The following is a 27,493-nucleotide window of genomic DNA, read 5'->3' as shown; positions in this document are numbered from 1 at the left end:
GTCGACGGGAATTGAAGTTCTTCACCGCCTATTGACGCAGATTAAAAACCTGACTACAATTCCCACAAGACATCACTGCCCTCTTGCTGTGATAATGCCCTGTAGTTTTGCCTGAGCTCCTGCAATCAGAACAATGCGCAGAGCAGGGCAGAGAGTCTGTAGAGAAGAGTGATATTGCACGCAGTCTTTTTTAATGTTGTGGTGCTGCTTTCGCATTTTTTTTCCAATGCACAGACTGTAACAAAAATGTGGATACCTACAGAACACGAAAAATACGGAGTTGGTAAGCTTGTGTTCTCCTGAAATTATTTTTAATTTTTGTTTTTGTATTATGCTCTTATGATTGAGTTTTAAAAAAGTGACAACAGATTTGATGTATATAGCCCTTTTAAACAGAATCGTAGATACGCTGATGTGGTCCAGGTACGGTTTAAGTTTTTTGTTTGCAGTAAGACAATATATGCTATCTGTGCGCACGTTATGTTTAACATATACGTTGTATATGTATGTAAATATGACGTTTTGATACAGAAGATGAATAGGATATGTGCTATACTTCGCTGTTTGTCATCAAGCTACTGTACCTTCTATAGTAGAGTGCTTTGTTATGAACCCAGCTGTTAACATGTATCTTCATGTTAAAGCTTGTCAACATAAAAAAGTACCATAAGTCAAAACAATGTATAGTTACGTATGAGTGAAAGCAATCCTTTAGATTACAATTAAACATTTGTCTCATGAATAATTAAATGACAACGTTTTCCTACGTTCACCACTGTTCTTTCTCTTTTTTTTACCATTTCTTACGATTTTTAACTGCTTACGTTAAACGTATTGATGCAGAAATCTGTGATAGTGAAATGTCAGATCATCAGGAGTATCGGGAATACTGGGTATAGCTAACGTTTATCAAAATTTGTGTAAACGTATTAAAATAATTTAACGGAAAATTAAAATTGTACGCTTGGCAGTCCAATTCAAATGTTTTTTTTTAATTTAGTCAAAGAGGTGTTGTCATTAACAGATTTGCGAAGCTCGCTGGTAGTGAATTTCTCAACTGAACTGGAAGGAAAACAAGCGAACGCTAGTTCAACGAAAACCAGAGTCGTTTGCAGAAACAAAAAGCTTATTTTGTGCAGCTAATGTCCTCACGCCTAAGGAATAATAAAGGCTTAAATCGACGACTTAACTCAGAAAAACAAAATCAGTGGCTCACTTGTTCTTCGAAAATCCCAACTAGTGTATACAGATCTTTTCTTGAAAGCTCTGTTTGTTTACTGTACAACAGCACCGTGTCCGGCAGCTTATTTAAATCACTTTATTTTCTTTGAGGTTTTAACCTCAGTGATGTTTTGTTTTCTCAGGGGGTCTGAATCTGTAGCATTTCTCACGTTAATAGCACTAGTACGGTCACAGATGGGCTTCTGAATATCGATCAGTTTCTTCCTTTACAGAACGTCAATGTTTGGCACTGTGTGGCTGACCTCATCTGTGGTGAAAATACTACAGACTTCTGTCGCACCTAAAACATTTCAATCAGCATGCTTAAATAAGTCAACATATGCGTTTTGCACCCATTGATCAGTCAATAATGTTTTTTCATGTGATAGGGCAACGTTTATAATGACTTGCTTAAGTGTATATCAACAACACTAGGCTCCAAAGCCATAAATCTATTCAGTTATTTTTACCATCAGTTCAGAATAAGTATTATCAATATGTAAGACAATATATATTGTTCAACACGGTATTAGATTCATTCTTGTGTCATCCAAAAACATTTCTATAACCTTTGTTTCATTAAGATATGGTAATTAATCTGAACCTGTCTGTAAAACTTGAATTATGTTAAATCTTTTCATACTGCTTGTTTTAAGCACTTATTGATAAAATCGTTTATTATGTTAATAAGTCACTGTTTTGTAGTTTAAAAATTTCATTTTCTTCTTTACAATTAATGTATGTGAGCCACACGTAGGCCTAATTACACCTGAGGACCAAGATGTGTTGTACTCATTTTTATTTTTGGGTACGGGTTTTGGGTTTACTGATGACTGCTTCTGAAGGTTAATGGTGCTGCTAGGTTCAGTTAATTGTGCCAAAGCTTTTTGAATGCAGCATGGAAGTTATATGGTACATTCAAAGAAGGGACTGGCTTCAGTGTGACATCCATTTATCGTAAAGACCACTCACAACAGCCAGTTTAATTCCAAATAAATTGTACAATTCCAGTTCTCAGAAAGTGAAGGTGATTTGTACACTGTGAAACAAATGATAATGAACGTGGTAACGTGGTTTTAACTGGGCCAACTCATGTATCATTTCCAGCTATTATTAGCTGCTTTAAAATAGGGCTTCAGCGTGCTCTATTTTGAAGTGCTTTTTTGTAGCTATATTTTGAAAAACCTTAACCCTAAATAGTATGCATTTTCAGTGAAACTTTGCTTTTAGACAATATAAAAAATATAAAAATGGCTTTCTCATGTTTGTAACCTTTCAGCTCTTCTGGTACCTAGAGACCTGATTCCAAAATGTTTACTGGAGCAAGATGAGTGAACTTTTTGAATCTTTTGTTCAACAGCAGTTTGAGGTTACAACAGCAGTATCCCACCTGTGATTTGAACCCACAAGCTTTCCAAACTCCAAAGCCTTGACCACTGTTTCTTTCCTTTTTCTTTATTTCTGTCGTTCCCATTCAGTTGTGCCTCTTCCTACAGTGATTTGGCAGCTACTGGAAAGCGCTTCTGTGGTTTCAGCCATCAGATTGTTTATTTTTTCCTCCTTGGTTTGTTTCAGGTCTGTGTACACATTCGTTCATAGTTACATCTTCTAGGATTGTTTATACATATCCTGTTGTTCTTCACATTTTCATCCTTAGTATTATTCCTCCTCCAAACAGAACGTGAAAATAACACAAGAAAAGTTTGTTGCTGAATTGTTTTCAGAATGAAACAAAGAAACATGTTCTAATTTGTTTTGTCCAATACTGTCCCTGCAGTTGTGTAAATGTTTAGCTCATTGGGTTTAATGACTATCTTCCCAGACCCTGTAAAGGCACGAATGGGTTTGTTAAGTGCATTGCAGCTCTTCAGCCTCCCTTCTAAGTAAGCCTAATAAGCCTCACTTAATTAAGATGGTCTTAAAGGGGCTAGGCACTGGAATATCTAGGGTTGGGACTGGTACAGTTGTCTGTTGCAAGCCCAGGTTACTGGGTTGAAGAGAAAGGAAGCCTTGCCCAGTGCAGAGTGTGCCACTTGGGATAAGGGAGGAAATGGTGTACTTGTCAGCATTTTGGTACTTCCTGGAAGAAATCGCACAGACAAAGAGCATTAACACTTCAGCAGAGGTCAAGTGTATTGGACACTCATCCTTGCATTTATTTTGAGTTCTTGCTTAATAGGTTTACACTTAGGAGCTCTACCATGCAGCATAGTGGGCACAGTTGGATAATTGACCTTTTATTGCTTGACATGTACAATTAGTAGAATTGAGAAGAAACTCGGTCTAACCAGAATCCCTGTTGTCTAGTGGAAGCATTTTTGGTCAGAAGCAGTTTAGTATTTTACCTTGAGGGATGATATAATTATTTTGTGCTTTGTTTACTTCAATTAAGGCTTGATGTTTCTTCCTTTTTAGTTGCTGTGTCACTTGTAAGGCAATATTTAATAAAATGTAGATGACATTCATTGTCTAGGCACTAAGCATAACTAAGCATTCTGAAACTCAGGCAATATTAATCAATCCTGAATGTTGACCACTACTTCATGTTAAACCTATAGTATAACCCAAAACATGAATACATTAGACATAAAAGGTAGGAATTTTACACATTTGTGCACATACTGTATATGGTTGGTAAATAACAGTGTTTTGTTTTAAACCTTGTACATATGGAATATTTATTTTAAGAATGACTTTGAATGTTCCCTGACTCGCAGAACCACATACAATACTGTATGTGCTATAGTTGTTTTTTCATATATGACAACATTGGTCATACCCCTAAGGAAATGTTTTTCACTCTGGGGTCATCCGTATTAGACTGTAGAATTTGGTTGTTGGAGTACCATGTTGCTGAAACAGACCGAATGAGATCCTGAGATCAAATAGCTGATAACTACCAAGCGCATTAGATGATCCTAATGGCCTCCTCTGGATTGTACGTGTCCTTATATTCTTAAAAGGCTTGGTTTGAAAACCAAGGAATATTCTTTCATTTAAATTGTTTTGGTTTTTTTCAGCATTTTTGTATATGTAACTCTACACTGTATGTTTTACTTTTGTGCTGGAAACTTTTTTTTACTGATATCACTGAAAGTGGTTATGGGCAAAGGCATTGACTGAATTGATAGGCTAATAATAGTTCTGCTTTATAGAAGCCACTTTAATTTTTTAAGCCAGTGGAGCTTTAAAGTTGCAGTGTTAGAATACTGGGTACTGCATGCAATTTAGGCCTATTGAACTACTTGTGTGGGAGCTTGCGTCTGTGCAGTGTGGTAACAATATAGTGACAGTTTGTCACTTTTTCGTCCTTGGTTTTGAAGTCCAGTCTCCGCATTCATTTTCAGTAACATGGCAGAAGTGGGTGTAATGATGTAATGCTGTGATGGCAGCCTTAATATGCTACTCTGGACATTTTTTCTTAAAATTACAATCTTCATTTCATAAGGAAGAAGTCGTGGTTAAACCATGTTTGGGGAAAAAAAGGAAGAAGAATGTTTTGATGGTGGAACCTTTTTCTAGTGTGAAGTTTGTTAACCTCTCCTTGTTCCTTTGCAGCTTCCAAACAGGCACAGCAGTCCCCTTGAAACTATTATTTGATACTTTACCCTTTGCAAAGCTTGCTGCCACAGAATGCTGCACATGAACTTAACTATGAGAAATAAAGATCCGTTCTGCTGACAGAAAAGGCGAGACTTTATTATATAAGAACTTGTACTGTATAATACAGTATGGTAAAATACATTAATACAACAGTGAATAAAGACTAAGTTGTAGAATAAAAAACAATAAATACTCTAAGCATAAGATATAATAAAGCAATGCACCAGTAAAGCTGAATACTCTACCTCTGAGGTTCTTTATTAAAAGGTTTAGAACAGTGCAGCAATGAGCATCGCGACATTAGAGAGGCTGAACTATGACTTAACAGAGCCAATTAACAGCACTTTTAAAGCTTCGTTAGTCAGAAACAGGACTAAGATATAAAGAATGTCTCTTGTACTGAATGAGTTCATAGTTTAGGAATATTTCTTTTCATTTTTCAGCATTAATCAAAATGACGGATGATTCTTCCTTAATGTATTAAAATCAAACATAAATTTTGCAGTATCTGTAGCACAACTTTTGACTTTTATTACTCTTTAAAATCACATGATTACAAAATACAGGCTCTAGTTGAACTTTTATAGATACAGTACTTGAAAATATCTTGGAAGAAAACTATTTTCAAATGTAAAAATGTTGAAGGATATGAGCATTCGTAAAAATGCTGTTAAATACCTCTGAATAAGTTTGTAGCATGTTGCTATATTAAATTGGAAATAATTTAATTTGTTTTGGTCTTATATTGACATACAAATCCTAGTATTATTCGGGCTAGTCAATTAATAGGTTACTATGGTTAGCTTGGCTATGGTTGGACATTTTTGTATACAGTATTATAGCCTGTGTTGAAGTTGAGAAAAATGCTACTGACAGAGAAAAAGGCTTTGCACTGTACACATGGAAGCACAGAGATCGTCTGTGTAAGTCCCTTTTTGAGAGTATCCTGAAAAACATTGTAATACAAACCTTAAAATAGAATACGTAGATTAATTTTTCTTCATTATTTTATAATAAAAATAATAATGGCAACACCAGAACTTTGATTATACACTATCAGAGCATTTATTACTAAAAATCATTCAGTAAATCATTTAAAGCAAGGTTGTTTTTGAAATTCTTATGGAAACCTGGTAAATATAGACTTTGCTGATCTGTCCAAACATTGATGGCAGGAAATGTGAGCTACTGCTTTGTTTGAATTGCACTTTCAAACGTTTTTTTTTACAACTCCCCATGCACTTATTGTAGCTCTTCTGAATTTACACGTGAACCAATGCCAAAATAAGCTTTTCACACTAATATTATCTTCTTTGTTCTCCTATGCCCGGAAATTGTTTTGTGCACGCCACCTGTTAAATTATTTTGGCAGGTTGATGGCAAACTCGGATGACACACTTTGCATTCAGTACAGTCGGCAGACTATTAGCAGACCTTGTATTGTTTAAAGATTTAAAATTTAAGGACAAGGAAGTGCTGAAATAATGCCACTGTATGTGAGGGTTTGGGCATTTAATGCAGAAGAGAGAGAAAAATGTAAGGGAGCTTATAGTTGTGAGTTGCTTGTGCAACACTGATTTAAAGACTGCTTTAGGTTTGCCTCCTGAGGCCTTTGCCTGTGGAGAGGAGTGGTGGTCTGTGTCAGAGGGACCTGACGTTTAGGTTGCCACCATGTTTGATGCCCTTGGGATGTGGCGATTTGTTAAGCAGTGCTGTGGGCTATTCTTTCATTATGCTCAGCCTTAATAAAAATTGCCCTGGGCAAATGGAAAAACATCTCTCACACCTCCTGGCTTGTAATTGCTTCTTGATCTACTACAGTGTTCTCATGATGAAGAAATAATGCAGAGAGGAAGGAGGTACACAAGTCAATAAATGGTACTCCCAAGGGAATTAAAGAGCCATTCTGAGAACAAACACAAAAGAGAGCCATTTGCCTTTAGTTTGTCAGGCATACATGGTTTTATGTCTAGAGTATTTGTACCTATTGGAGGCTAAAATATTAATTTCCTTGTGTAAAAAAAAAAATGTTTTGTGAACTATGGCATCTTTGTAGCTTTCCATATCCCTGCCGAAAACATTGTTAAATAGGTTTAAAGGCCTGTTTAAAATCGTACTGAAATTTTGTGGTGAGATGATCTTCCTTTCTGCACAGTTACAATAATATTGGACAGATTCTTAACATTAACTCTTATACTGCATCTACACGTTGCCTTCAGTGATGTAACTTGAGTAGTCACTGTCAGTATTCAGTCTTTTGTGACACCAGCTGAAGCCTGTTCCATTTAAGCACCCAACTATCGGGGTTCTAGTCTTTAAATGGTATTTCCTGTGATGTAGACTTGTTAAGGAAAGTTACAAGGGTTGTTTTAAGTTCTAGATTGTCTTTGCAACAATATTGTATAACTTGCAACAGAGTGGAGTGTTCATTTGTAAGAGCTGATATATTCAAATATGAACTGTAGATGCCACAAAATATAAATGCATTCCTAATACAAGTAATACAGTAAACAAATCTTGTTTTTTTTTTAAAGTTTAATATAGACAAGTTAAGGGCTTAGCAAGAAGGTACAATAGTAGAAGCATACACTATAAATATAAGATTCTGAGCTGGAGGAAATAATTAAAAAGATGGGTATTTATGTTGACACATCATTTATTTGTTCTATACAATGTAGGGAATGTCTTAAAAAGGCAAACAATGATTAAAAGTACAACATTTTAAATTAAGTGACTGTGAAAACTGTACAATGTAATAGTAAGGGTCCAGAAAGAGGGAAAAAGAATACCCTGTATTGATAGGCTGAAGGAACTAAACCTTTTTTATCTTAAACAGAGAAGACTACAAGGGGGCCTGATTTAAGTATTTAAAATCCTTGAAGACTCTGACAAATGCAATGCACTAGACTAATTCAGAATAAACTGAATCACAAACCAGAGGACACAAGTGGGATCTACCCAGAAATGCATTAACAACAATGAACATCTTTATTAAAATGGTTGTAGAAGTATGAAATAATCTACTCAGTCATGTTTTTGAAGCAGATACCCTGGCTTTCTTCAAGAAATGGGTAGATGAGATACTGTACTTGGATGAATTAGCCAGACAGGCTACATTCAACCTGGCTGATTTACCTGCTCTTGTTTGTAACCATTCTTATGTTTTTTTGTAAATGCTGAAACATTTTACCAGGTCCTTTGGATCTTGGGACTACATCCTAGGCTATGTAAAGTCTAAGCAAATGTAGCTGTAGTGTCAGTGTTAAGAGTTCAGGTATTCTCTAAACTGTTTCTTGATTTCACCAGTACTCTTGAATTTTAGCTTTCTGTTCTAAGTAATTGCATTTGCTGTCGCATATATTATATTATGTAATATTTGTGTCACACTGGTGATTTTCTCTACACTCTGTTACCTATGTTGAGAACTATTATTGCTTGGGGGCTGAAGAACTGCATTATTTGGTTCAAACATTTTTTTGTTCAGCAGCTGCAGTGTCCTGAGTTAATCATTGCTTCAGAGACTGCACACCACAGGATACTGTTTTTAGAAAAGAGGAGATGAAAGCTGGCACAAAATCAAATCAAATCACAGAATTGACTTGCTGTGCAAATATGCTTAGTGCATCCCATGTATTTTTTTCTTGACAAATGAAAGCAGCGCAGAGATTCATGTGTAAGAGGTTATCCTAGAAAGACTCTGCTCTGGGGAATAGGGACTAATATCAGCGACAGTGCCAGACACTAGTAGAGATAGACAGCAAAAGGTTTTTTTTTTAAGTGCATGGTCTAAGACCTTTCTTGTTGGCTGATATAGAGCTGTTTATTTCAGTCAAGAGGTGTATGTCTCACAGTCTCTGCGTCTCCGTTCTTTTATCTGTTGCTGCACCCCCTCCTCTTCCGTGTGTATCTCGGATGGCCTCTTGTTCATGCTGTTCATTCTACTGTCCTGGGAAATGAGTAAGTGGCGCCTGTAGGTAATGAGGCTTTGGATTTTCTTAGTTTTGATTTAGGGCCTTTTCTTGTTCTATATACTTCATGTATAACTACCATATTATTTAAATATGGGTCCAAGAAAACAGTCTAGGTTTTATATTAGTACTTTATTGGACACATAGTGTTGCTTAGAGTTTTAATACAGGAGATAGATATCTTCATTGTTCCTTGGGGTAACAAAATGCTGAGTTGAAGCCAAGTGATTTCAAAACCACTAGGTGCTCAGCTATTGGCATATGAGTTAAGTTGTTTAAGAATCTGTGTAAATAGGCATTCAAAAGGACACAATTTTAATTAACTAGGGAGCAGCAAAAGATACAGCCAAGCCCTTCTTGAGTAATGATGATTGTCTGGTTCCTTTTGACAACAACCTGTCTGTGATGGACGTTCCTCAGGGACTGAGATGTCTTGCAGCAGACTAAAAACAGGAAATCAGCTCTGTTGGGGCCAGACGATGTCCTCAAAAGCAGGAGGTTACCACAGCTGCCTAGGACTGTTATGGCCTTCTGAGCCATTTGCATAATCATGTTCCGCTGTTGTGACTATAGAACTTTCAGGAAGAAGCAACCCGCTCATTAGCACGAGGACACAGGCTTGCCATCTGCATGTTTGGCCATTCAAGGGTAACCCTGGTAGCTGAGATAGAAAATTAACATGTTCACTGGAAGGTGTCCACATTTTGTCAGACTTGATGGACGATATGTAGGAAGGCAAAATGCTACTTTTGAAATCCAGAAGCCAACATGAGCAGTGGAAGTGTAATGATATGGAGAAGAATCTTTAGCACAAGAAAATACTTTTAATCATAATTAAGGGAATATGTGGTACAGAACAACACATTGCTTGCACAAGCTGTTTTTACCATTCCTGCGACCCAATCTAAAAGTGTCGGTTTTCCAGCATGACAATGCAAGATCACACAGTTCTAGTATTATAATGACAAGACTTGCTCCAACTGACCAGTGCCATCAACAAGACACTGTAACTCACTGTAACTCATCAGTAACTGTTTTGCCTTTCCCAGCTGGCAGTAGCTGCACTACAACAGTGGTGGAACATTTTGTAGTCTTTCTAGGGATTGATCAGGTTTATGCATTGTGACACCCCCAAGGAATGTGTAATCTCTTAAGCAGGTAGGTTCCAGGAAACCATACAGGTATAAGGCACAAAACAAATGCTCTTTTTCTATAGTGCAGGGAACTAAAGCAAACCACCAAAAACAAAACAAAATCCTCTTCTTCAACCTCTTAATTAAACTACAGTACTTTAAGTTTCCTCACTGAAATACCAGTCAGCTAAGGTGGTTACTTTTTTTCCAAAAAGACAAAACACTGTTACACTGACCATGTACAACACACGATTACTCCCTGTCACATATGGTGTTGCCTTTTGCTCTCACCTCTTTCTCTAGGAAGCTTTACGCTCCTAGTTTTAAAGAATCACTTAACCAGTTGTCTTCCAGCAACTGCTGAGGTGACTGAGGGTGGCTTGATATTCCTCACAGCTTTCTGGGGAATGCAGTTCAGGCCAGAGCTGCCATCTTGCCTGAACCTGCCTCTCTTACAGCATCGGTACTGCCAGGATTGTGTTAATGCTTAGGAAGGTCATGCCCAATCCAGATTTATGTTTTCATTTAGACTGTGTCACATTTCATGCTTAAAACCTATGATTCTGTGATCTATTTCTGTTCATATTTTGTCTACATTTGGTTTATAACTATTTAAAACATTTGTGTAAAGGCACCAGACCTGAGTCTTTTGTTACTTTTGTGTATTAGTATAGCTTTTATTTGAGTGAATATTTGTGGGAAGCATGTTGTGAATGAAAGCCTTGAGCATCTGCATGAATAAAAACAGCTGTTTTGTGTTGTGATTTGGAAACTGAACATTAAAAGACAAAATCCAGATTGATACGAATGGAAAGGTATTGTTTTCAAAGACCAAATGTCCTACACCCTACAGGATGGGCTTTGCTGCTGCTTGTACTGTTACTGTATTATCAGTAATGTGGAAACAATACCTAAAATAAGATGTAAAATAGGTCCAGCTTAATTTCCGTGAGCTGTGTAAGATTGATGGAACCGGTAAAGCTAAATATTTGTGTGATAAATTAGTAAAATGTAGATAACAAACAAGTTGTCTAGTTTGTATTTTGATTTGTTAATTTTCCATATTCTTGTCAGACTCTTAGCCACATTCCTACTTAAGCCAATTTGATTCCAATTAACTGTGATCTGTTTCATTTCAGTCCTATAGAGTTCTTGCTGTGCTCTTCATAATGAGGGCTGAGCAGATTTTGAGCTAATTGCAATTGATTTAGCAGTTTTCACTGTAATAATTGAATGCAGGCTTCAGAGAGGGCTTTAGAATATTCAAGAACCACTAGCACTTAAAGATATATTATGTTAAGAATTTTAGTTTGTGACTCATGTAACTTTTCAGACTTGCAGAAACAAATGCATGCAGTTTCCTAGTCTTAAACATCAATGGCATACTTTTCTAAATATAATAGTCTCTGCAATACGTTCAGACTTTATTGACCATGTTATAAATAGAAAGTAATCATTAAGTGGTGAAGCTGTTGGCCATTTTCCATAACAATGAAGCACGTTCCTGAAAGGGAAAACTTAATAAAAATCTCAAGTATTTTGTATGAAGTATAATAATTACCCTAATTGAAATGTGGTCCAAAATAAATCACAATACTGTCTGCCTTTTATACTTTAAACAGATTTAAGTAGGAAAGTGACTTTATATCGATTCCAGTTAAATAGGGAAAAATTGCTGAAGTGCTGCTGAAGTTGTTTGTCAAGGGAGTTACCTTCCTCTCTCTTATCGAAGACCTAAAATAACCACTGTGCATCCTTCCACCATTGCTAAGCCAAACATTTGCTTATTATTATTTTGGCTGTTCCTGTTTAGTGCCACAGTATTTAAAAAATATTTTTACTTGCTATCTGTACACTATACCTGCAGTTGTAAATTCCATTAATCTATTATTATAGATGATGAGTGCAATTTTATACAGAAGAACCTACTCTTTTTAGTATTTTTTAATTTGGCTTTTGAAGATTCAAAGGTTCATTCTCAAGAAGACACATCCACCCTGCCCCAGCCCCCAGTCACTCTGGGACGTGATCTGTTTGTCAAACATTTCCTTTGCCACATATCCTTGTCTGTTTACTTTTCACACTATTCAGTGAAATTTGGTTCGCTAATGTCCTTTTAATATATTTTCCTGTTGTGTCCTTCATTTTAATGTTGGTCTGATGATTTTCTCATCCTGAAAACAGTCATGAGTTTTTCAGATAAACCCCCCAAAACAACACTGGTTCATATCCTTTCCAGAATCAGGCCAAAGTGCTTCATTTTTGAGAGTCTTGGGTTGCATCAATTAGAAATGGTTGCAAGCTGTTTGTCTTTGCCGATTTGGCTTTTTAAATGATGTAATCCATTCCTGGGAAAGTTCTTTGGAGCTACTGAGTGAAATGTCTGACTTGATTAATATGCAGTCATGTGCAGTTTTTGCTGTAGTATCTTTTCTTGGTTTCTGCTGTAACTGGAAGTAGAAACCAAAGAAAAGATTTTCATGTTTTCAATCTCTTTTTAATAATGAAAGGTTTGGTTTGAAACATAAATGTTTAAAACACATAAAACATTAATATAATTCAATGTTACGTTCTCTTCATTTATAAAATCCTTTTTATCAGTTGGATCCAAAAATTCGGTATTGGAGATAATGACTCTAAGGTAATAATTTAAAATTATTCTGTTGGATAAAAGAAAAAAAATGTCCAAGTTCCCAAGTCACCGAAAGCATTTATATTTACATTTCTTATTATTTCAAATGTCAATAAATGAAAATTTATTTTTTGGCTTCATAGTGAGGCTGCTACAGTACAGTGTGTATTTCTACTCATGTCACAATATGATTTTTTTTTTTCTGTCAGCCTCAACGCAAGAAATATTGATAGTACTGTATAGATCTAGAATAAACAAAGGAACATTCTAGGAAGACACTCTATTATTTTTCTTTAATAACACTATGTTTGTGTGGTGAAAGGTTGGTAGTATGAATATAGAGTTTTAGTTAGAGGTGGAAAATGCAACTCCTGTTGTAGATTTATTTTTCTCTTATTAAGGATTATTCTTACAAAGATGTCTCTAAATCTTTCAAAAAGGCTGGTGTCGTCATGGTGATTTAGTTACAGTAAGTCTAGTTGGTAAGGGTATGTGATGTGTAATGTCATGGGTCTTCCAAGAGAACAGATGATTTTGGCATTTGAAGTGTATCAGTAATTTTTCAACATGAAAGAAAATGCTCATCTGATTTAAAGAAATAATCTGAATTGTTGAAGACAGACTACACCTGTAAACCAACCGGAAGAAGCAGAGATGAAGAGGGACATAAGTAACATTGCAACATTCAAAACTAAGGCAGCCTCAGTATTTCTTAGGTCAGTGGTTCTCAAACATTTTGGACCAAGTACCACCTCTGATCAAACCAAAGCATCCAAATACCACCTACAAGTCATCTTCTCACAGGAAACCCAGAATATCTCAATGACCAACATGAGCGTGCGCACACACACACACATATAATAAATATTATAAGAATAAACTTTATTTGGTATAGTGCCTTTAAAGGTGGCTTCTCAAAGCGCTTTATAGAATGACAACAGGAACAACAACAACAATTAAAAAGAAACAATAAAAAAGCACCATTTCAGTGAGAGGGGTGAGCCTGTTTAGTCGAGCAAAGCAGATGTGAATTCATTGGTTGAGCCTTGATACAATTCACAACAGAGTCGAACAGATTTTAAATCCTCAGGCATTTTCTTGACAGCCGAGGCCTCACGATGAATGCTGCAGTGCGTCCACTTGATATCTGGAGCAACCTCTCTAATTCGTGCAACTACACCGCTGTGTCAGCTTGTCAACTCTCTAGCACCGTCTGTACAAACTCCAATGCATTTTATCCAGTCGATGGCATTCTCTTCGATAAATTCATTGAGAAGCTGAAATATGTGCTCTCCAGAAGTTCTTGTTAGTAGCGGATTACAGAACAGAAAGTCCTCATGGCACATACCCTCAAACTCGTATCTTAACATAAATGTTCAAATTGGCCAAATTGAAGGCATCTACAGAGTCATCTAATTGCAGTGAAAAGCATCTGCTCATCTTAACATGCTCTATCAGCATACTTTTGATATCATCTACCATATCAATAATTCTATGAGTGACTGTGTCTTTCGAAGGGGGCAGTAGGTCGAGCTGTTTAGCAGCTTTTCTCCACACTTAATGTGTGTCAGCTCTTTCGCCAATGGTAAACAAAGTTCTTCACAAATACTGTGGGGCTTACCTGATTTAGCAATCCGCAAGCTTGCATTTTTCCCCGTTTCTGTTTCAGGAGTCCATCTCAGAAGTTAAAAGAAGTTTTTATTTCATGCGCATGGGACGAAACACAGAGACACTCTGTATTTTTTTTCAAATTAACCTAGAACAGACCTTAAATATTTTTCTGTTATCTATCACGCTTTCCTGTACTCACACGATTGCCTACCTCCCTATTTGCTGAAGTACAAATTGAAGTACAATTGGTCACTTAAGTTCGTAGTACAAATTTCTATGCTTTTCTGTGCATGCAAGATTGGCATTGTTCCAAAATCACGCACATTCTCCTACCTTCCTATTTGGTGGAGATAACTTTTTTTAAATACAATTGGCTGTTTTCATTCATAACACGCATTCTTATACAATGGTATAGATTAACATAGTAGCTCTTGTGTCCACTCAAGTTATTAGCGTGCACTGTATCGTAGTACATAGGCTGTGTATTCGACACAAACTAATTTTATTAAAATAGGAAATATGAAAACCCGTCCCAATATTTTAGTGCACGCAACAAATTTCCAGGGTCATCTGGCATACCACCTGGGGGCGTTCTGCTTACCACAAGTGGTATGCTTACCATAGTTTGAGAACCACATTCTTAGGTAAAACATCTAGTACTGGTTCTCAGAACCGACAATAGGTGCTGTCAAGTGTTACACCGCTGCACAGCAAGCATTTTTGTAGATACCGTGCGTAATGTCACAGGGAATTGAGCACTGAACACATGGGGAGTATATAACTATATAACAAGATTGTAGAAATTTTCACTACTTTGATATCTATTGGTCTTCATACATCATAAGTGTTCTCAAACACCACTGTTTATGTTGGAAGAATCTTAGCTAGTCAGAAAATTGTAATCTCATGATTTGTTTTTGCTTTGTAGTAATTTGTGTTTATTATCCTTCATGCAATGTGATGGAGATTTGTGGCTCATACAAATGATCTACAGTAATCTTTATTTATGGTAATAACTGACTACAATATTTAGATGAAAGTTCTGCTACAATAACTTGATAGCACATTGATTTTAGAGGAAACAGAAATAAAGTGGGACTTGTGATGAGATATTACGTGTTTTATTTTGATCTCCACTGAAAGGAATAAGAACAGTGATAACCTCGTATAGAAACCTATAGTACATGAAATGGAGGAGTGTTGATGTTATTGTTAAGGGGTTGCTGTAGTGATACATGAATAACTCTCTGATGCTTCATGTGTTTAAAAACTGCTTGCTGGCAATGCTGATTGTTTAAAAATCATGCATTAAGCTTTTAATTTTTTAATCTTTGGAAATTTTAGCCGACATGTGATCTTTTAGGAAAGTGGTTTTCAAAATTATGAGCTGAATGCCTCTATAGGTTGCAATTTTTTTTTAACACTCCAGCAAGGCAGACTAAGTTTAACAAAGCTTAAATTACAATACCTCCTCTCTTAGGTTTAGAATGCACAGATACCAATTCATATGAAGAGTGTTTCCCTGCTAAAATCTTGATCAGTATGATGGAGGAGTTGTTAATCTGCTCATGTTTAAAATTATCACACAGTTCATTGTGACAGCAAGCACAGAGAATGCAGTCTCATACAAATGAGACTACAAAATGATAACAAAGCTTGGTTGTATTCTATTTCACCTATCATCCGCCAAACTCCCCCAAGCTCTTGTTTCAATTTATAAAAATGTCCAGTCTCCCATCACTTTGAGGGTCAATGTTTAAGAGACTGGACAAGATCATTACCTTGCCTGCAAATGGCTGCATATCTCAGTCATTCAGGGTTGTGTTGCCTTTGCGTTATCCAGACCGACTGCAAAAGAAGTTAGGTGGTTCTTAACTGGCAACACTTAGCAGCTCAAATTCTGTTTCCTCAGTAGTGCTGGTTACCAACAGGAATGGAATGCTTGAATCAGTTCTGATCTTTGTTTTCCAGAGACCTCACTTCCTCTTCAATGGCAATGCACTGAGACAGTATACTTGTAATAAGATATTGAGATCATTTGGTATTTTTTAAAAAACGATGTCTGCAAGGTAGGCAAAAAGCACAAGCCATGGAAGATCACAATGTGTCGATCTTGCTAAAATTTAAATTTAGTTTCTTATCTTATTTCATAAACGTGTTGCAACATTTTTCTGCTGGACAACAATGTGACTTCTGTATGCAACAACAAAGCGTTAAGCTTTGCTGTGATTTCTGCACAAAGCATGGGCAGGAACATGCCTTTGTAGACTGTGAAAACCCCTAACCCCAAAGTTCCTGATCCCGATTTCCAGGTAGAAGGGCTTCATGGTGTATTCTGTGATCAGTTCATGTTAGATGTGGAGCAGTTTCATGAGCTGTGGTTTGTGAGCCTCCCCCACCTCCAGAGAGAATGGATTCCATCCATGCAGATTCAAAAACGTACCTTTTTATTTGTCCACAGTTACGCACAGGCTAGGGTATGGCATAACAGCAGTGTTAATGAGTTCATGCTGCGAGAACTGCTGTTCTGCAGGCATGCAAAATACCTGCATAAGACCATATAAAGCAGAATACCACAAACTCAAGATAGATTACGGTTATGCATCTTGTGTGAGTATTGGATTAAACCTTACTTCAATTAAGGTATCGACTTGTATCAGCTATAGTGCATCTAAGTCAGAAACTGACAGTCATTCAAATTACTTCTTAAAACCTGTTTTAGTCTACCTGCTTTTTAAGTTATGTATGTGTTTATTTGCTTTTAAATACAATATATTGTTAAAGACACTTTATAATATGTTTTTAGCAATCAAAACCTAAAATGGTATGTTTTCTAATGACTATTTATACACAATTCCTAATAATTCTGTATACTGTATGTAATTAAAATAAGGTGATTATTCTGTTAGTCTTATATAGTATTGTGACATACAGTATCTGGGGATTGTTGGTCTTCTGGCCAAATGACTGGTAAAACTGTTTTTTTTTGCCACCCCAGTGCCATTAATAATTTCTCTTGCAGGGGCTTTTTCTTAACTTTACTAAACACCAAAGTCTGGAATATTGGTTTCTCCAAGCAAGATTGAATTGTATCTGTTTAAGTTACAATAGCAACCTGCAATGAGGAAAGTGGTACTTCCACTTTTGTGTGTATTCATAACATTTCCAGGCCATACATTAGTGAATACCATCAAACAGGGGTTTCATGAAATACAGTAGCTGGTAATATTCTCATACATAATTCTATCCAGTGTAAATGTAGCTTCTGTTCCCTGTAGCAACTGTAGCCCTGATCTGAACATTTCTTGCAGCATTTCTTAATATAATAGGTGCTCTGGACTGCACAGACATCCTCATTAAAGCACCCACAGGGCCGAATGGGCCTGATTTTTTTAACAGAAAATCCGTTCACAGCATCTATGTACACTTAAAAATATAATTATCGCCTAAAAATATAAAGACTGATTACACAGAAGATTATACTAATTATCAATCAGTTCTTTAAAGTTATTTTTAATCTTTTTAAACTTTAGGTATATGTTGTTTGCGGTTTTTAAATTGAACCTTGCATGTGTTCATGGGAAATGTACTGTAGATAAAATGAAAACATTTAATCTATTTTTAAGATTATCTTTGAAGTGTGTTTGGTATTATCTGAAATGTCAGAGACCTGCAGGGATGGAGACCACATTTTTATTATAATTTTTTAGTTTCTTGTATGTTTCATTCAAAAATATCATTTGATTCAAATCTGTGTGAAGTTTCCCTATTCTCCTTAAATTCATGTGGGTTTTTTCAGAGTGCTGTTGTTAACTTTCACCGTCCAAAGGCGTGATGGTTAAGTGATGTCTCTGAACTGTCCCTCTGTATGTGTGTGTGGTCCTTGCACCCTGTGCTTCTGTGATATGATTCAGTTTACCCTGTCACTTGCCACCAATAAGTGGTTTCCTGATAATGGATGGGTTCTCATGGATGGTGGACTAAAGTTTGATAGTCACATGGAGGTTCGGTGCTGTCAGACAAACGTTGAGGCCTTTGTGAAGTGGAGAAATTGGGATCTAGATGGAAAGCCAGACAAAGCTGTATGCAGCTTCTTTTTGATCAGATAAATCCATTATATTACATAAAATTAAGTTGTCAGATGAGGGGAAGTGACATGAGGCTCATGTTGTAGCAAAATATACTGTAGACGTGTATCTAGGCTGCCCACGATACAGTCCTACGTGTGTGACATGCACCCTGGTAGGGTACATGAGTGCAGCCACCATCTTACAGTGGTAAACTGGCATATTATGTTGGCTGTTGGAATCTTGGTTGCTCTTTGCTTATAATTACTTATTAATTACTACTACTAGATAGTAGTTATTGGGAACTGTAGCAAAGCTGTGGTTGGAAGCATGGGTGAGTTATCGAGGGCCGGAGTCACTTTATTCAGGACAGCCACATTCTTCAGATTCTCACAAGGAAATCACGGAATTGGCTGCACCTGGTGACTTTAGCTCCCTATAAAAGTGATTCCTGAGGCAGTCTAGGTTGCCTGTCCACAGAGCCTCTCCACAAACCCTCAAGGTTTTATGAAGCAGTGAGCATAGCAGGATAACATTGATAGCAGCCTCGGTCGTTTTCCAGATTGGGACGCTGGTAAGAAGATGAGAGAGGTTATTGCCACTGCTATCAGGGAAAAGACAGTTACAGGTTATGGAAAGATAAGGATATGGTTCATGTGGAAACCCTCTGGCCACGCTATCCAATAAAAGGGAGCTCTTCCACAGGAACTTAGTATTAATTTATTACTTTATTTTGAAGAAATGCATCAGTTGTATAGATTTAAATATTTCAAGATACCTTAAAATGGTTTAGAGACAGCACTAAATCCTTAAATATATTTGTAAATGAGTTCTAGATATCTTAAAATAATGTGGTATAAATTATATCTATATTCACTTCCATACAATCTCAGGTTTGCACACATTTTCTTTGGAATTCCTAATATTTTGTAGTTTTGTGGTTATTGCTACTTCATTTGGAAAAATGCAAGGAAAGCCCTCAAGAAGATCTTAATAGACATTGCTTTCATAAATACTATCGTATTGTGAAAGGAGTTCTGTTTAATGTTTTTTACTTTTTGTTACATCTTTTTCATGATGTTATAGTTTGGTCTAGGAGTTTCTTATTTGTAAGTAATGATCACTGACTTAGTTTTTAGTCATTTTTTTAATTATAATTTTGTCTTTGATGCAGTCTTATTAGAATTATAAAATGCAACTTTGACAACTTAATTAGAACACATAGCTGGCATGAACTTAAACATCACAAGATGCCGTAATTTTTGCTTACCAGATGGCAAACGTCATTGTTTTTTTTAAACATTGTTCGGGTAATGAATATACAAAAATTATATGACTTTGGACTGCAGATTGCTTCATATGAAAGAAGCATTTTAATGAAGACTGTGAATCTACAAACTACAAGCAAGAAACAAAATCTGTATTTAAGAAGAATGCAGTTCTTCTATGTGGTTTGATGTGGCTTTGACCTTCATTGTTTGAGGTATAAGACAAGCATGTTAGAAAGAGGTAAGACCTATAATTTTCTTTCATAGGAAACCTGGTCAATTATTTGAAAATGTACACAGCTTGTCAATCCATCATAGAGTTTGCAAGTAAGGGAAGTAAATATCTATGAGAGACTAAATACTTGCATTAAAATTTAACAGGAGTTAGTATATAAGGAATAGGGGATTCGAGAATGAAGGAAGAAGAGGTAGTAAACTTCAGTGTAACGTTGGTTTCTGGTTTTCATTCCATATCGGAACTTTTCTAAACTAATTACATGAGTAGGAATCAGATGAGCTGTGTTCTCCATGACTTAATCAGGGGCTATTTGAAAAGTATCTCTAAAACCTGCAGAAACCTGGCACTTACTGATGAGAATAGAGTTAAATGTGGTACAAGTGAAAAGAGATCTTAATCTGAATGCAGAAGAAAGTAATATGTGGGGGAGGTGTAGATGGCTGAAGAGAGGCAAAGAAAATAATGAGCAAATAGGAGTGTTGGAGAGGGAAGGTTGCTGATGCAAACAAAGTGTTGTAGTTCTGTCTAGACAGACAACGGTTTGGACTAGGAATAGACAGGGTATATTGTAAAAAAGTGTGGATCCTGGAGAGGCTATTTATAAATCCAAAAAAAGATGGGAACATGATCTGGAAGAAAATAACACTTATCATTTCACATAAGTAAGACTTATGTTAAGACTGGATGTGAGAGGCCATTACAGTAAGTCCATCAAGGCTGACTGTTAGCCAGTTATATATATATATTAGTTATATAGTCATATATTTAGATGAGCTATGATTTTACACAATATTTTGTGTAAAATGCCCTAATAGTCCATTATAAAATTTTAACATTTCTCCTGATTACAAATCTACACTTTTAACAATATATCCTATAATTTTCTTTGCCTTTTTAAGTGCTGCCCTACTGTATGTTGTCTATGGGATTTAAGTAATGTCACCATAAAACTCCTCTAAGTCATTGGTGTTATTATATGTATTCTCCTCCTGCTCAGCATTCCCCCCTTTTGCATTTCGTTTCCTGTGTATTTTTTTTTTACTAAATGTGTACAAAACCCTGCACTTGTCTACATTATCATTCATCTTTCAGGTGCTTTCAGAGTCTTGAATTTTATCTTTAGAATTTCATTTGCTGCTTCTGCAATGTCTGTCTTTTCCCATTTATATTGTTTTTTCACATCTTGTAACATACAAGACGTTGATTGTGTCAATGCAAACATCTGCGTCTTTTTCATACATGGGATTTGCAAGCTTTTTCCTATTTGGTATCTTTTATTTCTGGTACATGCATGTAACACTCTGCACTTGTCTACATTTAATCTGACCAGTCTTGTATTCTAATTCTTATTAATTCTTTGCTGCTTCTACAGTGGTTGCTGATCCTCCTGGCTTGGTATCATCTGTAAACTTCACTAGTTTACTAATGAGATCGGAATCTAGATCATTCTTGTAAATGAGCAAGAACTGTGGCTCTAATAAAGATCCCTGCTAAGCTAATTACACCAGTACAGTATGAATATACAGTATACCCTTATCTGGATTCTCTGATTTGTAGTCATTAACTACAATAGCTCTCAATCCAGGTACACACATTACCTTGAATGCCTTCTGCAGCAATTTGAAAATGTTTAATGAGAAACTATACCAGAATCTTATAAGAATGTAAATATAACAAGTTAGTTAGGCAAGATATAACTTTTCTAAAGCCATGTTGACTATCCTATAGGATCTTATTTCCATACAGGTTTAGACTTGGTGCTCTATTATGACTTGGTTCTGTTTTGTCTCCCTTTTCAACCCAATAGCAATTACCCAGCCCATAGTTTCTACCCTTGAATTTGTTTTAATAGTCGGTGTGTAAAATACTTGTAATTGAAGTTATATCAGTAGTGTTAACCTACCCTTTCACAAAGGGTATTTGTTTTAATAATCCTGAAATATCCTTTCTACAGTATAATGATTAAATAAATCCTCCCTTTATTGAGAAGATCCCATTTATAAAGATGTTTTGGGCTATTGCAATTGTTGAACAGCTTTTAGGGCAGGGAATAGAAAAGAGGAACTTGTACATGATCTTAATTATATTAGACAGACATTTTCATGTTTTAGTAATGCAGTCATGTGAAATTGATGGCTGCGGTATAGCTAGGATTTTACTGGGAACTAATAAAGCACTATTGTGTCTAAGCTTATCCTGGGAATACAGGTATGGTTACTGTATAAATTTGTTTCAGTGGCAACTTATGTGTATGTCTTGGAATCATTCATATTCAGCAACTTTAAATACATGTAAGCAGGACAGTATGGTGCAGAACTCATTTATGTTAAATGCTTATTTTGCAGCTCTCTTTAGAATTAAAGGCCAAGGCCTAGCTTCAGACAGATACATTTTCTTTAATATGCTTGAGCTATTGTTTACTGTTCCAGCTTTCTGTAATTTATTTTAACTTATTACATTATTCTATACATTGTCTGTAGCTTGAAAACCACCATGATCAGACTGTGACTAGGAGAGTAGAAAAATCTTATACTCTGGGCAGTTCTTTTCTGCCACCTCCTAATGCACTCAGTTTAGAAGAGAGGTACAGTGAGAAGACTACTTTTTCCCCCAACTGACAGCAGATCCAAGCCACTGTAACTACAGTGGTTCTCATAAGGATCCCCACAGGTTAAATGTGATAGCCATACTAGCCATCAGAACCAGTTTGGAATTTCTTTTAGGGGCATAATTTGTGAAGAAGCATCCTTGATCTGTAAATGAGGACTGTTGGTGCTCTCACTTATTTTATATTGTATCGCCAGGCATTTGTTAAGCATTATAAATCTGTGGATGACATACTAATTTACTAAGAATGCTTCTTCTAAGTTTATTGAACACTCATCAATCTTAACTAGTGGTAATATTTTTTGTAGTTTCTATAAAGTCGTATTTTTTTTTACTGAAACATGGATTCCTTCTAGCTATAGAAAGTTATTGCATTTTAAAACATAGTGATAACAGTGATTATCTCATCTGCATGGTCAGGTTTCAAGATACCAATCTTCTTAGCATACTTCAAGAGTAGAATTTGCATATTTTTTTGGATATGAATATATATTTATAAGAGGAAATTGATATTTCAGCCCATAGCCATCTATGCTTTGATACTTTATGAAACTAAAAAGGAAATGTGCACTGAACAAACATACCTCTGACACTTGATCTTAGTTTTACCTGGCTTCACACAGTCTGTGTGTGGTCAGGTTGGTTTATGCTACAGTTCTATTTATATTATGAACAGCATATAGGCTATATCTTATACAGTATAGATTGCCTTTGTAAATAGGTGTGCATAATCTCAAAACCTTAATAAGCAAGACTGAGTTGTATTTTTCTTGAGATATTTTTCATTAATTTTCCCCTTTCGAAATTCGTACACTGAGTAAACTGCCAATGTTTAAGTCTATGATAGCAATAAACGTAAAGATTCTGAACAACGTTTTCTACTTATGCAAATTCCTGGTAAGCATCTTCACTGAGCCCAGTTCCTGTTCTGGGCAGATATTCATTATTGGTGTATGAGGGAAAGAGATTAATCTCAAAACACGTCATATTTGCTTCTACTTCCTCAGTTTCTGCATTCACTTTGTCATAAGCACTTCAAGGATTAATAGAGAGACATTTAGGCCTATTTAATATGAAATCTGAAATGCTTCCTCAGAATGAGAATTCTGAAAGTCAGCATTTCTGTCACTACATCTACCTGGGTCGTGTGTGAAATGGTAATTGCTTGCATTTCTGCACTGTAGGGGGCTTCTGATTGTCAGCTGGGAGGTTTCAATGTTCTCTTTTGCAATTGGATTTTCATACTGTTTCTGTTTCCTGTCACTCCTATGGATGTAAATTTCTAATAAGAGGAAATTGCAGTGGACTAAAAATTCCCAGTTCTTTTTTGCTGGTGTATGAATAGAAATGACTTAATCGGGGTGTGAGGTAGATGTGTTTTTTTTAAAGTAAGGAATTTTATCAAGGGTTTTTTTTTTCTTTGCATCGTGTGAGTCAGTGCCTACAAACGTGTGACAACTGCCTGACACTTTGATGCTTGAACACGTGGCTTTATATGCACTTGGTCGTGATATCTTGGCCGTTTTGACAATGTTTTAGAAAAAACTAAGTCTATCATGACTTAATGATTTGGATACCTGGGAATGCAAAAATATACAGATCTCATGAATTGGGGGGCTGTTCTATGTGTAGTCTTGTAGATACATTTGGGAAGTTCTTTATAAAGCTGCCTGTTCCTCACAGTGAGTCACAGTCTGCTGATCCATGAGACAGAATTCAAATTAGTTGGTGGAACAGGTCAATTCCCAGTCAATAATACATGACAGTTTGTGGTTTTTTTTTATGATGTGACATTATGCTTTAGGTGCATTGTGAGATAAGGACAGCTAAACGCCATGTTAATGCAAATGTAAAGGATAATATTCTGCTCTCTCCAAATAGTTCTGTAAATATATACGTATAAGTAACCCACTCAGTCATGGATTTAGATTTAACTAGGCCCAAAAATTACAGCCACAACTACCCATGTTTTACAATAGTCTTACTGATGAGTAGTTTGTACTTGTTAAACTTCTTAACATGTCAGGTGTCAAGATTGAAATAAATGAAAAAGTGAATAATGCTATATATCTGAAAAGTTGAATTATTCTTTTGTTTTTGCATACACAGAAAGTGACATGCAATTTAAGGATCTCTAACTGATATATTGTAATACAGTATATGTAACTGTATATGTATAGTAAGGAACTTTTTTTTATTTTAATTTAATGCCATCTGTCACTTTTGTGTTAGGTGGGAACACAGACATTACCCACAGTATACAGCTTTTTTTTATTAGTGTTTATCACTTGAGTTTAGAACTGTACTTTGATCTGCATGGTGAGATTTGGGTTTGGCTAAAGAAGCTTGTTAATAAAAATGACACTGAAGCACATTTATAAGTAAATGTACTGTAAGTAATAAGTAAAACATACAAAATGACTTAGGACTGTTCTTAGACAATAAGCATATTGACGATTCGTTGTGGTTTATTACAGAGTGTGCTTGCATCATTTACTTATTTATTACATTATAGAGAATATTTCTGTTTTATTCTGAATGTATAATACATTCTACTATAAATTAATATTGACCTTATTTTATTCAAAGGTGCTAGAATAAAATGAGTAAATTTGTACTTGTGCTCCAGGATTGCTCTGCTATTATGTAAGGAAATTCTGGACTGGCTTGGTGTTGATACAATACACCTGTGTGAATGACGTAAGTGAAGATCTTCTTTCCTTCTAGTGAAAGTCTTGAGTATGAGAACCTTTAGTTTGACGACATTGGAGTTTTACTCCAGGCTGTTGATGATGTGCATGATGATATCACAGGGTGTAATAAACATAGTAGATGTATTTACAAAATCATATATATTGTATATAACTGAAGAATATACAGTAGATATACATTTCTAAGAACTAAATTGCCGTAGTGTTACAACTTAAAGCTGAAATTGGTTTATTTTTGTGCCTTCAGTTTGAATTTGCTTAGATAATATTAGGGAGTACTGTATGGAGAGTTCATCATTTCTAAAACTCAACTCGAAATAAGTAAAGATGTTTTGTTTGCTCATGAAAGCTGCTAGGGTGCTGCTCATTTTATTTTTGCTGACATGTCTCATTTGTTTCTAAGAGGGAAATTTCACCATGAGGTGGTTTCTTATGTGATGCACTATATTAAAGAAGTCCAATTGTTGCACCTCAGTGCAAAAGCTGAAGTGTTTCTTTTTTTGCTTTCCAGTCTATCCAACAGGTTTTTCAAACTATATCCCTTGCCTTTTATCTGTTACTGATATCCGTACAGGTGACAAATCCTTGGTGTTTCAATTTGAGTTGCTCCTCATTTATGGATAAAAAACGATGGTGAAATGTCAGCACATTTTTTAGGGGGTTATGGCAGCTTTTAACATTACAAAAAATAAGAAGAGAGTGCTCAACTAACACTAGTTAAGTTGCTGCTAAAAAATAAACAACAAAAGAAGAAAAATACTATAACACTCACAAAAAAATGATAAACAATAGAACAATTTGAAAAGATCTGACATTTTGATGTAGAACCTGACCTACAGCTCAAATCCAATTATATGATTACAGTATCTTCTGAGATATTACACTTTTTTTGTTTCTCTGTACTTTAATATTACTTCCTCTTACATCTCTAGATATAAAATGGTGATTTTAATGGATATCATAAGCATGTACAAAAATGCTGTTAGTGCTCCTAAGTATGTATTTACGGGTATTTCAATTCAAAGGGTGCTTAAAACTTTAACATTTGAGCAAACAAATCTGATCAAGGCTTTTGTCTCTTGTGATTCATGCTTAATCACTTTCACTGTATGTACTGTTCAGGTTTGAAATGTGAAGTTAGCTGAACTTGTTTTGGAATGTCTAAATCACAAGCCAGTACTCTCTTCATTTCCTGTTTCAGTAATCCTCTTTGCACATGTTGCCATAATCCAGGGTAGTTCCCACAGCCTACTGGAACCAAAAATTATCAACATGATACCGTGTTGCTGGTTCTTAACAATGAACTGTATTGCTTCTGTAAGATCATACCTACCAGTCTATCGCACACATATAAGATTAGATTAGCAGAAACATACTTGAACTTTATTGCCATATATAACCAGTACATTTACTGGTACAATGGAATTCTTACTTACAGAAAGTCTCTCGATTGTTAAAATAAAGTGTAAAGCACAAAGTACAGACAGTGCATTAAGACAATATACAAACAGTAGGCAAGTAAACAATGCAGACATGTAAACAATTACTGCAGATGTCCAGTACATAAAATTACAATGAGGTAGATGGTGTAGGTGTGGTCCGAGGGGTATGGCCAAATATGTCCACCAATTGCACTGATTGTGGGTTGAATCTATTGAGGAATCTGGTGTTAAGAGTCTGTATGCTCTTGTGTCTTGTGGGGTGAAGAGCTCATGCCCGAGGTAGTGACTGTCCTCTGTGATGGCCAAAACCCTAAAGCTGGTGACTGTTTCAACTTCCATTCTATCAATACTGAGTGGGCTGTGAGTGTGCAGTCTGTGTCTCCGAAAGTCCACTATTAGTTCTTTTATTTTACTCACGTTCAAGTCCAGCTTATTGCTATGACACCACCTCAGCAGCTGTATGACGTCATCCCTATAAGTGGACTTGTCATCATCACTGATCAGTCCTATTATAGTGGTGTCATCCATAAATTTAATGATGCTGTTGTTGCTCTGTCTTGCTGTGCATTCATGAGTGAATAAGGAGTACAACCTTGGACTCAGACAGCAGCCTTGTGGGGTGCCAGTGCTAGGGGTCAGTGGTTGATGTTTTATTACCTGTCCGCACCAATTGGGGCCTCTCAATTAGGAAGTCCAGTAGCCAGTTGCATAGTCCTAATCCCATGAGCTTTGTCACTAGTTGGCTGGGTGTGATTGAATTGAATGCTGAACTGTAGTTCACAAACAGTATTCTCACATATGAGTTCTTAGTGTCCTGGTGTTCCAAGGCTGTATGCAGAGCTAGGGAGACAGCATCATCCACTGATCTGTTGTTCTGGTAGGTGAACTGCAAGAGGTCCAGGCACTATGATGTAGGAGTTGATGTGTGATAACACCAGCTTCTCCAGGCATTTCATCACAACAGATGTTAATGCTACTGGGCGGTAATCGTT

The 27,493-nt window shown here is 36.1% G+C and overlaps 1 protein-coding gene across 2 annotated transcripts in view; it reads left to right on the top strand.

Moving 5' to 3' along the window:
• Positions 1–101: 101 nt before the first annotated feature.
• The window catches only part of dock4b (dedicator of cytokinesis 4b), a 159,065-nt gene continuing 131,673 nt past the window's right edge, over positions 102–27,493 (top strand). For both annotated transcript variants that reach the window (XM_088644866.1, XM_088644865.1), the window contains exon 1: positions 102–283. In XM_088644866.1, coding sequence (XP_088500992.1) covers positions 247–283 — 37 coding nt within the window. In that variant the 5' untranslated portion in view covers positions 102–246. The remainder of the gene's footprint in view (positions 284–27,493) is intronic.

The sequence above is a fragment of the Lepisosteus platostomus genome, chromosome 9, assembly GCF_059453375.1.
Source record: "Lepisosteus platostomus isolate fLepPlt1 chromosome 9, fLepPlt1.hap1, whole genome shotgun sequence".
Classification (NCBI taxonomy): Eukaryota; Metazoa; Chordata; class Actinopteri; order Semionotiformes; family Lepisosteidae; genus Lepisosteus; species Lepisosteus platostomus.
Note: the sequence above shows the minus strand (reverse complement) of the source record. Positions and strands in the feature narration are given on the sequence as shown.